A 13,347-nucleotide genomic window follows, 5' to 3' on the forward strand; every position below is an offset into this window, starting at 1 on the left:
TCTGTTTCCAAGCATTGAAATGCGGATCTGCATTGATTACCTCTTTATTCGCTAGTAATTCGAATGAAATGGGAGGTTTATCAAGGATACATTTTCGAAATAGCGAGAGGGTCTTCCACAGCACTATTGACTCCATTGATTGTAATCTCAACTCATGTCTTATTATCGATGCAGGGAGACAGTTCGGAAGCCTAAGTACCCTTCTCCAGAAAAAAGCCTCTAGAACCGCCCACGTTTTCCAGTGAAGATTTAACAATGATTCAGCTCCGTATGTTATGCTTGCCACTACTTTTTGCTTGTAGAATATAATTAGTGGCATCATTGAAAAGGTTCCGTAGCGTCGGTGCAGGGCTCGAGCTTGATTAGAGAGTTTCATCAGCTTTTCTTTGATAAAGTTTAATTGGCCCTGCTCATTGATGTTTTTATTTATTCTGACCCCCAGATAAACTGTTGAATCAACTATTTCCAGAGGTTGATTGTCCAATGACCATGTAAAGCCCTTTTTATTTTTCCCGATATTAGGACGTCGTGCCGACTGCATTATTAGGACCATGGATTTTTTTACGTTGACCGACAGATGGTTTTTGCTTAAGTAAGACTTGAATTCCACCATGCGTCTTTGCAGACCTATGGGAGTTTGGTCCATAAATACCACGTTGTCCGCATAGATGATCCATGAGAGGGCTTCCTCCTGAAATACTGGGGGGAATGCACGAATGTGTTCCTGTGATTCTTTCATGTCTGCTAGGTACAAAACAAACAGGAAAGGTGCCAGGGCGCACCCTTGCTTTATGCCCTTGGTGGTTAAGATTTTCTCTGTCAGATCTCCTCCTTTTGAGACCACTATCTGAACTGAGGTGTTAGTGTACAGTTCCTGAATGGCCTGTAGCAGATCTTGCGGGCAGTTCCATTTCCTGAGTTTGGACCAAAGCAGTTCTCTACAGATCCCATCAAAGGCCTGTTCGAGATCAATGAAGCCCAGGTAAATATTCCTTTTTTGTTTTAGTGCCCGCATCTTTAGCATATTCAAGATGAATAGATTCAATGATGTTCCGACGCCACTCATGAAAGCTGTTTGTCTTTTGTCCAGAATCCCTTCCCTAATTGCCCACTTTTTGAGATCTCTTAGCAAGATGGAACAAAACAGTTTCCCTATGGAATCTAGGAGGGCGATGGGTCTGTAATTCATTGGATTGTTACTATCTCCTTTTTTATATATGGGTACAATTAGGGCCTCTTTCCAAGAGTGTGGGATTGATCTTGTTTTTAATATCTGCTGGAATAGTACCAGGATAAAATCCGCCCACTCTTCCTTGTTTTCCTTCAGCATTGAATTCGAGATGCCGTCTGGACCGGCAGCTCGCGATAAACTCAATTTTTGAATTCTTGTTAGAATGTCATCCCTGTCTATATCAATACGCCATTCGTTCCCCGAACTTTTCTTGGTCTTTATTGGGCTTTTCTCCTGAAAGAGATCACTGTAAAACTTTACCCAGTCCTTTTTTGAGACGTTACTGGCTGTCAGGGCTGACTGAAAATCATCCCCTTTATTGATTATCTCCCACAGGGACCTAGAGTTAGATGTAGTTATTGCTGCCATCATTTTCTCGGCATCTGCTTGTGCTCGCCAAATCCTAGTGGAGATAACCTAAAAAAATAACCACTCGAACCATCATCCTAGGAGATTTTAACCTAGGTCTCAATGACCTCAAAGATAAACAAAGCAAAGCCCTGAACAAATCACTTCTCGACATGGGCTTCCTCTAAAGAGTTACCGATCCAACACACAACAAAGGTTGCACCCTTGACTGGATAGTTCACCACAACGACCCAAGTCCAACTCTCTGGCCGACCCTCCCAGGTTCAACTTCCAAACTAAATCTGTTGGTTGCCTTCATGACCATCAGTCTGGCTTCCGCGCTGCCAGAAGCACAAAAACTGCTCTCCTGAACATCCATGAAGATCTGCTCTCCAACCTTGATTCTAACACCCCTTGCGTCCTCATCTTGCTTGATCTCTCTTCTGTCTTTGACACTGTCAACCATGCCATCCTGCTCAACCATCTCCGTGATAAACTGGGCATCACTGGTCAGGCTCTGGCGTGGCTGACTTCTTTCCTCTCCGACTGACCCTCCCAGGTCCAACTTCGGTCCTTCCTCTCCGCTATCTTTTTCTCTACCTGTGGTGTCCCCAGGGATCTAACATCTCTCAACTGGCTGTTCAACCAATACCTGTCACTCCTTGCCCACCGCATCGCCACTCTCTGCCCCAATTTTCAGTGCTATGCAGATGACACCCAGCTCATTTTCAGGCTACCCTCGGCCTCCTCCTCTCCTTCCCTCATCTCTGACTGTCTGTCTGCTATCCAGGAGTGGTGTGCTGCCAATGACCTCTGCCTTATTGCCAGTAAGACTGAGATTCTACTCATCGGCACACCCACTCCCTCCTTCCCTGCAGCTCTCTGGCCGGCCTCTCTTGGCCCTCTCCCTGCTCCCACCTGCAAGGCTAAAAACCGCAGGGTCATCTTCGACTCGACACTCTCCTTCTCTCACATCTCCGACATCTCTAAGAAGTCACACTTCCAGCTGCACCTCCTCAGGGGCATTCTTCCTTTCCTCTCCTTCCCCGAGAAGCTCACTCTCTCCACAGCCCTGGTTCTCTCTAGGCTGGACTATTGTAACAGCCTCTATCTAAATCTGCCTGCTTCTACTCTCCACCGTCTGCAACTTATCCAAAACAGGACTGCGAGACTTGTCCTTGGCCTCAAGCCCAGGGATCGTATCTCTCCAGGACTGAAATCTCTGCACTGGCTCCCAGTGGCTGCAAGGATTAAGTTCAAAACCCTCTGCATTGTCCACAAGGCCTTCTGGGGCCTGGGATCGCAATACCTTCAACTCTCTCTTGCTAAACATCTTCCTTCTCGAGCTCTTCCTCCAACTCCCTCAGGGTCAGTTGCTTCTCCAAGCAAAGAGTTGGTGGTAGATCTCTCATTTCAGCTGGGGTCTCCCTCTGGAACAGCCTTCCTGCCTCCCTGAAACTTGAGAACAATCTGCGGTTCCGGAAGCACCTCAAAACCTTCCTCTTTGCTTCTGCTTTCGCTCCTCCTCTCCCCTGCTGAATTCCTGGCTGAAACTGCACTGGTTAGCTGGCCACCCTTCTGATCTCGGGCCCAGACTCTGCCAGTTGCACACCTGCATTGCCTCTCTGGCAACCCCTGCACCTGGGGACTGTTTCCCTACAGTTCCCCTACCAGCACTTATGTCTGCAATTACCTTGCACTTGCCACCAGCTGGCCGTTTTTTATTTATCTTATTTATTCTACTATCCTATGTACTGCACTTTCCCCTCCCTCTTGCCCCGCACACTTTTCCCTTTCCCCCTTTCCATGCAATTGCACAATCTCATTGACACCTGGCCTAGTAAAATCGTTGTCTGTCTTCCCTTTGTTCCCCCTCCCCTGCCTCGTCGCGCCTTGAAACTCTTGTGTATAGGCGCGTTATTAATGCCATATCATATCATTTCATATCATAGCTGCTCCATTGACATCAGCTTCAACACCCCATACTCCTGTACTGACCATTACCTCATACACTTCTACATCCCCACTGGAACCAAACCCCAACCTACCAAACCATGTCCGCCAGCACTGGAAAGATCCTCCAGGCAACTCACGAAGGAAAGGCTCATCCCCCTCCTAGAAGCAGCACAAGCATTTAAACCACCCTTCTCCTCTGACCCGGTAGAACTAGCAGACCTGTACAAAAAGACTATAAATACAGCCATAGACTATTGCACCCCTTCTGCCAAAAAAAGCTAAAAACAAAAAACATGCTAACTCATGGTTCTCACAAGAGCTTCTTGACCTCAGAGCCAAAAAAGAGAGGCCCTCTCTCTGTGGAGATCCCACCCCTCCACCTCCTCTCTAGAGGCCTACAAAACTCTTGCCTCCCAGTACAAAAAAGAAATCACGACAGCCAAATCATCATCATATAACTCCAGAATAGACAATGCTAAATCTGAATCCAAAGAACTATTTGCAATCTACAAGGAGATGGCATCCCCGGCAACCAACACCCAAGAAACAGTCAAAGATGAAGCATGGTGCAACTCCATTCAAAATGCCATGTTAAACAAACTAAACACTCTCCAAGAAAAAATAAAAGCCCACCGCAAAGCACTCCCCAAAACTAACTCTCCCTCCAAAGCCAAAAATCACAAAAATAATCCCACAAAAGAATACCAACCATTCTCCTTCCGAGAGGTGACTGAATCAGAGGTCATAGCGCTCATGGAAGGTATCAAACCTCCTCATGCAATGGAGACACCTGACCGGCGGCCCTGATCAAAGAATGCACAGAACCTCTAGCCCCATTCCTAACGGCTTTCATCAACGCCTCACAATCATCAGCGGTCGTACCGCCTTCCCTCAAGGAATCATGGCTACGCCCGCTCCTGAAAAAACCCTCACTTGACCCAGACCAACCTAACAACTACAGACCGATAATGACCGTCCCTTTCCTGCTAAAAATATTAGATAAAGCAGCATATCTACAGATACAACCGCACCTTGAAAACAACAACATTCTTGGCAAAAGGCAATCTGGTTTCCGGCCACGCCATGGGACCGAGACAGCCCTATTAGATCTAAAAGTGCAGCTTCAGCAAACCATGGACCAGCGAAAACCCGCTCTGCTCCTGTTCCTTGACCTCTCCGCTGCCTTCGACCTTGTGGATCACGAGCTCCTATGCAAACACCTCAAAAACGCAGCACAATTCTCCCAACAAGCCACCATCTGGGTTACATCCTTCCTTGAAGGTAGGCTCATGAGTGTCTTCTCTGATCAGGACTGCGCATCCCCCCCCACTCCCATCCATTGCGGAGTTCCACAGGAATCATGGCCATCACCCACCCTCTACAACATCTTAACCCTCCCCCTCTTCAACGACCTTGATGATCACAACATAGCCTACACCAAATATGCTGATGACACTCAGGTCCTCCTCCCTCTCACTGGCTACTAACAGGATCCATGTCCCGCCAAGTAAATGCGATTGCATCCTCTGTGGCACTATCTACCACGATCATTAATGCCGTCAAGCCTTACCTCTCCCCCAAAAACTGCCTAGCCATTGCAAGAGCCACAGTAGGAGCTAAGCTCGACTACGGCAACGTCCTATTCCTAGGCACATCCTCCAAAAACTTTAAAAAACTTCAAACAACACAAAACAATGCATCCCTAAAAGGGAACACATAACCCAAGCAAGACGAAACGCTCACTGGATCCCTGTAAGGGAGCGCATCCTTTTTAAATCACTCTCCATCACGCACGCATGCCTATCCCAAACAGCCCCACCATACCTGTTAGAAGCCATCCACAGAGACAGCTCTACCAGACCCAAATGGACCCAACACTGCAACCAACTCTCTGTCCCAACCTACAAAAGACTAAAAGCTGGTGGGTCCAGCTTCGCAGTACTAGCCCCCAAGAGCTGGAACACACGACCACCCGCTCTCAGAAAAGAAACCTCAATCTCTTTCTTCCGGAAGGCTCTCAAAACACAACTCTTCCAATAATGATATAAGCATGTTTCACCCTACCACTAGACATGTTTCTACTACTCTGGTTCTAGGAGAATGTTGTAATCCTGATACCTCTGTAAATGCAATCTGTATCGCTTGCACTAACTTAGTATCCATGCTGCACTGTACACTGTATACTAAACCACCTATGTAAATGTATCCCCGGACAGGGCCAACACCCTACGCTTTGATTGTATGCTGATAAATGTAATGTAATGTACATTTTAAATGTAAATATAAACTGTATCACAAGCAAGTATCCATGTAACAGCGCCACGATGCCCCCGGGCCGATGGTACTTTATGAATCCAAATAAATAAACAAATACTGTCTCCAGATGGTTAATAAGTGAGTACATGCGCTCCACCCACCCCAACCTTTCTATTCTAATATGGTTAAGTGTTTGGCCCTTTACTATTCTCCACATGTACCATTTATCTCTCATCTATTATTCTTTCCTTTGGATTAACCTGTCCCATGTATGCTGATGATTCCGTAATTTTTCTGCCTGTTGACGCATTTAATGATCAACTTCAAGCCTCTATTTCTGATGTTATAAAGCTGTGGATGCAAGTCCACTCTTTACCTTAATCCATCCACGACTAAAATCCTTTTCTTTTTGTCCCATCACAACTGCCCACCACCTCCTTTTATTCATTTCTCTTCCTACTTTCTTTCACTCTCTTCTTCCAGTCATCCTTCCTTTATAAAGTTAATTACTTCTCATGCTTGCTCTTGCAACTCTGTAACATTTGTCAAATCTGCCCTTTTCTAACTGTTACTGATACTAACGGCCTCATTACGAGTTTGGTGGTACCTCAGCAGTAAATCCACCAAGATTCCACCAAACTAACACGGTTACCACCACTTGGTCTGGCGGTATTAGCGCTGGATTACAAGTGGCGGTAGGCGGTGAAAGTCCCCTTTAATTGGAGTCCATAGAACTCCCTAGGGGATTTTGGTGGTAATTCTGCCACGGCAATAGCTCTGAATTGGGTGATTTTGCTGGAGGTGTTTCCGCCACCTTACCCCCAAATTCATAGTTGGGGGGTGCAGTAATGCGGCAGTATACAGTATTACCGCCACATTTTACCACACCAACCAACTTCTAATGAGGCCCTAAGACTTTTCGGCCAAACCTGTGAAAGGTCTTAAACGGTATCCAGTGATAATATTGCAGGGAATTAGAGAGAATGATTTTACAAAGATGAAAAACTATTGCAAGAAATAACACAGTGGGTAAAAAATACCTAAAAGCAGAAAACATATCGAAATAAAGAAAATAAAATGTAATGAAAGGGGTGGGTTTTAGGTGCAAAAAACAAAACAAAACAGATTTAGGTTAAAATGGGGAGAGTTTAGGACTAGGAGAGGGAAGGGGATATCAGTGGTCTCCTCCCACAAAATAGGTATCTTTACAATGTGCACTGTAAAAGGCATTTCAATATTTGTTCATGCAATATCTATTACACTTTGTTATTGTACGTCACTTATTTTCGCAATAAAATCACAGTAAACTGTACTAAACATGTCCTTCCAAGCGCTTTACGAGGGTCAAAGAGAAGAAACAGAATTATCGATGCAAATATATCTTCCACTTAAATCTGAAAGCATATTATGGAAGAATATTCAGAGTGGCTAAGAACCCCCCCCCCAGTTCTCGGTAGTTAATGACCAGATTTAAATTAAAATTATTACCTTGAAATGCACTAATGAGCAAATTGGGAGAGAAGAGCAGGGGCCGGGGGTGGGCATTCTGGTGCTCCTGAGATTGTGTTCAAGTTCAAGTTCTTTTGTCCTATGTATAGCAACGTCAGAAAAATCACTTTTGTGAAAAGGCGCTGGGGATCATTAAAGGTAAATCTGGGCCCCACCGGCAAAAATAAGCTGGAATTACCTGCACCAGTAGTACCAGTGATGGTAATTCTGTCAATCCCCTCCATGGAGCCCTATGGAAATTGCTTACCTGACTGGCAATCGTAATCTGCCAGTAATTCCAGCAGACCGAGTGCCGGTAATGTCCGTTTGGTGGTATACTGCTGGTAATACTGGCGGGATACCACCAAACGTGCACGTTTAGTGGTGCAGGAAAAGTGGCAGGAAAAGTGCTGGTAATTCCATTACCTGCACATTTACCAGACAAACAAATTACAGGTTTGCATGTGGGGGTCACCTATTTACCCTCCAGCCAAGAGCTGGCAGTAAATCGGGCCCCTAATGACAAAAAACTGCCAATAATACCGGTGCCGGTAAAGACTCCTGTTGCTGGCACATGCAATATCCCAGTAATAACAGGATATCAGGCGCTGGTAACGGTAGGTCAGTTTGCCTGTACACGTAATGACCCCCACTGCGTTTATGTCTTTAGCTCTTCGTAGCAGACCTTAAGTAATGTGGTTGAGTTTTATTCGATAAATGCTTTGAGGATTAAAATGAAAATGTTACGAAATGCATTTTATGTTTGATAGCTTGTTCTCTTTCGCTTTTTTTCTTTTAAATACAAACATGAGAGAATGTATTTATATGTTTTGACAGCTTTTACGGAAATGATTTATCTGCGATAAAGTGAATTCTGATATGATCAGGTAATTTAATGGTTTGTATCACTTGTAATGGTAGGACATGTATTGCTGTCCTTTAGCCCAGACATCAAACCTCTGGGGCATTTAAGGCTGCACTTGACATGACGGGCTGTTTCTGCATGCTTGTGAAACTTCCATGCTTAAGCTCTGAAGGGGCTTAATTTAACAGTAAGTACATTGTGCTTCCTGTATAATTAGGCTGCCACCCCGTCTCAGCCATGAATCCGCCATCTGTTGTGTATTTTTCAGCTTACTGCTCTTGCAAGACTGAAGAACAGGAAACAATCTAGAGAGTGTGTGCGCAGTATTGGCCCGACAACAAGTGTTGATGTGGAAAGACCCACACAAGAGCTTTGTTTTTTCTGGTGCAGACGGTAACCCGAACATGAAATACATTGGGCCTAATCACTCATCTGGTGATATCCCACCAGTATATCCGGCGGATATCACCAGATGGTAATACAGTTACTGGCACCAGATCTGCCAGAATTACTGGCAGATTACAAGTACCAGCAAGGGTAGGTAAATGCCTATTTCATGGAATCCCATAGGACTCCATGCCGGGATAGCCGCTATTGCCGGCATTGGTAAAACCGGTGCCGGTAATACCTACTGATTTTTGACCGGTGGGATGGCTGACTTACCTCCAGCTCTTGGCTGGAGGTAAATCAGGCCAGCCCATCGGCAAGCTTGCAGTTTGACGACTTGGAAACGTGCTGGTAAACGGAATTAGCGGAATGTTAATTCGGGACGGGCAAACTTGTAATGAGGCCCATTGTCTAGCTGAAGAGGTTGTCAAACAAAGCAGGAATGTCTTCAACGAGGTCAGTGTATGCTATGATAAACCAATTAAGCAAGTAGAAGTCAGTTACATACATCACAACATCACACACACTTCTTATATAATAACTCGACTCATTTCTTTTAGAACAGACCTAAAAGCAGTGGCCCAAGAGGAACACCAACATAGAAAACTACCCACTGTGGTTCAGTAGAGTAAATGCCTACCTTTCTTAAGCTGTATCCGGCATGAAAGATAATGGGGGGCAATAAAATGTTGAAGAAGACTTCGGGGTCAAAGGTTACCTGAAATGAAAAAGATCAATGACAATTAAAGGATGAATTTGGCCAATTTCAAGAATACCAACATTTCAAAGTGCAGTCAGAATATTTGTAAGAATGTGCTCAAATGTGTTCAAGGTGTGGGGGGTTGGTAAAGTAGATTGAAATAAAATTGGCATCTTGTGTCTCTAACAGGTTGCAGCCTTTGACCAGAGGTGATGTTCTAGTAGTTGTTGTCTGTCTGTTAGAGACTGAAAGGCAATGGCAGTCGCAACATTTAATTGAGAAATGTTGATGTTCTTTGAATGCAAATCTCGACCTATTACATACCTATTATTGCGTTACATAGGTGGCAAGCAAGCCACCTATGTAAAGCAATACTGAAGGAACGAAAGCATGTACAAAACAAACACCTCCCCACAATCCCACAGCCAATTCAAGAACTGAAATTAAAAGCAAAACTGTGGTTCCTAAACGAACTGCAGGAAAGTAAGATTTTCTCTCAAAAGGTGTGGAGCAGGGTTGTCCAACTACAGGCCTCATTAATACCCCTCATTAATATTCATGAGAGAAATTTGCATAAATTTCTGCACATTTTATCTCATTAATATTCATGAGAGATAGCCTGAAAATCAGGATTCTGGCCCTCAAGGCCTGGAGTTGTACTGCCCTGGTTCTGCAGAGGAATGGATCAAGAGTTAGACTTTGCCCCTCATTTCATTCTGAGTCGATTCTCCCGAGCATTTTAATTGCCAACACCTGACATTACAGAATATGGAGCCGGATTACCAAGTACTAAGAGCGTCTATTTTCTTCCTGAATTCCCATAGGAAATCATTGTAGGCTCCAACCACTCCAGCAGTTAAGTGGTTTCAAAGATATGTCTGTGCATTCAGCACCACTTGCACAACCACATGAAGACTTACACATGTAGGTGGATGACATGCAAGCAAAGGAAAACCAAATGCAGTAAAGAAGCAGTTTTCACTGTCAACACCAAACTCAAATATGTATTTTAGGAAGTATGTAGAATGCTGGGATGCGTGGATGGTCTTTGTTCAAAAAGCGATGCACACACCATTCCTTGTGAATTTGATACTTACGAGAAAATGGTGACCAGTGCCATCCAGAAGGGTCTTACAAAAGGAAATTTCTATCCCGATAATCTAACAACAGAAGAATGAAAAGCCCTCACCTCACTCAATTCTAACCAGGACATCACCATCAAGCCTGCAGACAAAGGAGGAGGGATCGTAATTTCAAACACTACGGACTACAATAATGAATGTCTACGCTTGCTCAGTGATACAAATGCCTATCTACCGCTACAAAGAAACCCGACTAAAGAATTACAGGAAGAAATTCTGAGCCTCACCAACCACGCACAACAAGAGACGTGGATTTGCGATGATGAGCATCGCTTTCTGAACAAAGACCATCCACGCATCCCAGCATCCTACATACTTCCTAAAATACACAAGAACGCTACGAATCCGCCAGGAAGACCCATCGTCTCGGCGTGTGATTCAATTTTTGAACCCTTGTCAGTATATACCTATTTTTTTCTCAAACCTTTCGTCAACAAAATGGTTTCATACCTAAAAGGACAGCACCGACACCATCATGATGCTCGATTCCATAATCTTGCAAGAAGAATACATCCTAGCCACCCTAGATGTTGAGGCATTATACACGTCTATTCCACAAAGAGAAGGCCTGGAAGTACTCAAACTCTTTCTGAACACCAGGACTGATACTACAACTGTACCCACGGATTTCATTCTGGAATGTGTAAGATTGGCTATGACAGAAAATTTCTTTCTCTTCAGGGACCAGCTGTATAAGCAAATCAAAGGCGTCCGCATGGGCTCAACATTCACACCGGATATAGCGAATTTATACATGGCCCACTACGAAGCAGAACATATCATGTCAGCCATCAATCCGTACAAAGAAAAAATCATTTTATCGAAAAGGTACATCGACGATGTCCTCCTCATCTGGCACGGGAGTCCTGAAGATCTAAAGGCATTCCACCTATGGTTAAACCAACGGAATCAGCACATCAGATTCACCATACATTGGGATTTCCATGGGATCGATTTTCTGGATCTTCACATCTATAGATCTGGTGATCACCTGCACACGGAGCTGTTCCGGAAACCCACCGACAGAAACACCTTGCTGCACTTCGAAAGCTACCAACCAGAGGGGTTGAAATACAATCCACCCTACGGACAGTTCTTGCGGATCAAAAGAAATTGCACGGACCATACCAATTTCGAGAAACATGCCAGCGATCTACAAACACAACTAAGGGACCGAGGATACCCTAAAAAAGCTATTAAAAACGCAAAGAAGCGGGCCGCCAACACAGACCGGGGCATATGTCTCACCAAAACAACCAAAAAAGAACTAGATAGGCTTGTATGTGTCACTACCTACAGCCCATTGAGCAATCTCATCAAGAAAACAGTCAAACAACACTGGCCTCTGATAAAAAACACAGAATCACTTCAAAAAGTCCCACTGTTCGCTTTAAAAAAAACGCAACATCAAAGAGACTTTGGTACATACCTTCATCGAACCTACCAGACAGATCAACACTCTATGGAATCTACCACCAACACAAGGCCACTACAGATGCGGCAATTGTACGGTATGCCAATTCACCGAAACCACCAAAATATTTCTTCATGAAGATGTCAAATGGAATCTACTAGAGCATACAAACTGTAACACCAAACAGGTCATTTACGTCATAACCTGCCCATGTGTGCTCCTCTACGTGGGCAAAACCATGAGACCAGTCAAGACCAAGATATGTGAGCACCGCTCATGCATAAAAAACAAAGTACCGGACAACCCACTTGTTGATCACTATGTCCGCAAAAACCACACTAACATGGACCTCAAGTGGGTGGTAATACAAAAGGTCTCCTCGAACAGAAGAGGTGGGGACATCGATAAAACCTTGACCCGCCTTGAACACAAATGGGTTCATAAATTGGACACTGTCAAGAAAGGGTTAAATGTCACTGTGGAATGGGAGCATTTCCTATGACCCCTCTTTTGTCCTAACACCTAACACCCTGAGTGATCTGTTTATTATACCATGTGTTGTGTACTATGCTCTTATACCACCTTTTGACCACCATGTAAAGGTTGTACCTCACCCTCCAGTTGGACAAAGTATGTACTGATCATGCACTAACCAAAGACACTTGCAGTAATATGTAATATAGCTGCCCTGAAACAACGCCTGCTGATGGACATTCTCCGCGGCCAAACAAGTATACCACAAAGAATGTGTATTGACTTTTGAACTAAAAAACCACCATGTAAATATTGTACTGTAGCCCCAAGTTGGACTAACCATGCGTTGATTATGCACCAACCAATGACACTGGAGACAATATGTAATGCAAATGCTTGCTGATGTACATACTCCACGGCCAATCATATGTAACAAAAATGAATGTGCATATGACACTGAACACAACGTGTATATGTGTCCGTGCCATTATTCTTCACAAGTGTGCAATTTTCATCCGCTATGACCTTCTCTACGTGCACCCCATGTCTTAGTCGCCCAACAGTTTGCCCGCTCACAGGCGCTCGCGGCTGGGCATGTCATGGTATTCATTACAACAGCTCATGACATCTTGCCGGCCCTTCCATGGGCCACCGCTTTGATACATTTTTCGAATGTAATTTTTCGATTTTAGTTAATGTGCATCAGGCACTCCCGCGAACACCCCATTAGCGAACATCTTAAAATGGCCGCCTAACTTATTCTCAGTAACGAACGGTGAACCGACACGGTGCACCATTCACGGGTCTCGTGTTCGTCTACAGACACTCCGCTGCAGACATCCAGTCTCCGACCTCGAGGGGAGTTGTGTTTTTTCACGTTAGACCAACGATTATGATCGCTCTCACTCGACCGCACGCATGGCCACGTACAGCACTCTTTTCTGCTTTTAAACACACACATTGTGATAGAGCCAATCTAGTCGCCTCTAGATGCCACTAGTTACCACATGCGACCGCTTTGTGACGCATTATGCGATCACTTCGTGTATTTTGGCTACCACTAGTGATTCTGCCACACCTAGGGCC

General features: G+C 44.6%; 1 protein-coding gene across 1 annotated transcript in view; it reads right to left on the reverse strand.

Moving 5' to 3' along the window:
* The window catches only part of SLC9A7 (solute carrier family 9 member A7), an 889,600-nt gene that overhangs the window by 606,622 nt on the left and 269,631 nt on the right, over positions 1 to 13,347 (reverse strand). The window contains exon 3 of the mRNA XM_069636615.1: positions 9,172 to 9,249. Coding sequence (XP_069492716.1) covers positions 9,172 to 9,249 — 78 coding nt within the window. The remainder of the gene's footprint in view (positions 1 to 9,171; positions 9,250 to 13,347) is intronic.

This window comes from Ambystoma mexicanum, chromosome 7p, assembly GCF_040938575.1.
Source record: "Ambystoma mexicanum isolate Mex_15411 chromosome 7p, UKY_AmexF1_1, whole genome shotgun sequence".
Classification (NCBI taxonomy): Eukaryota; Metazoa; Chordata; class Amphibia; order Caudata; family Ambystomatidae; genus Ambystoma; species Ambystoma mexicanum.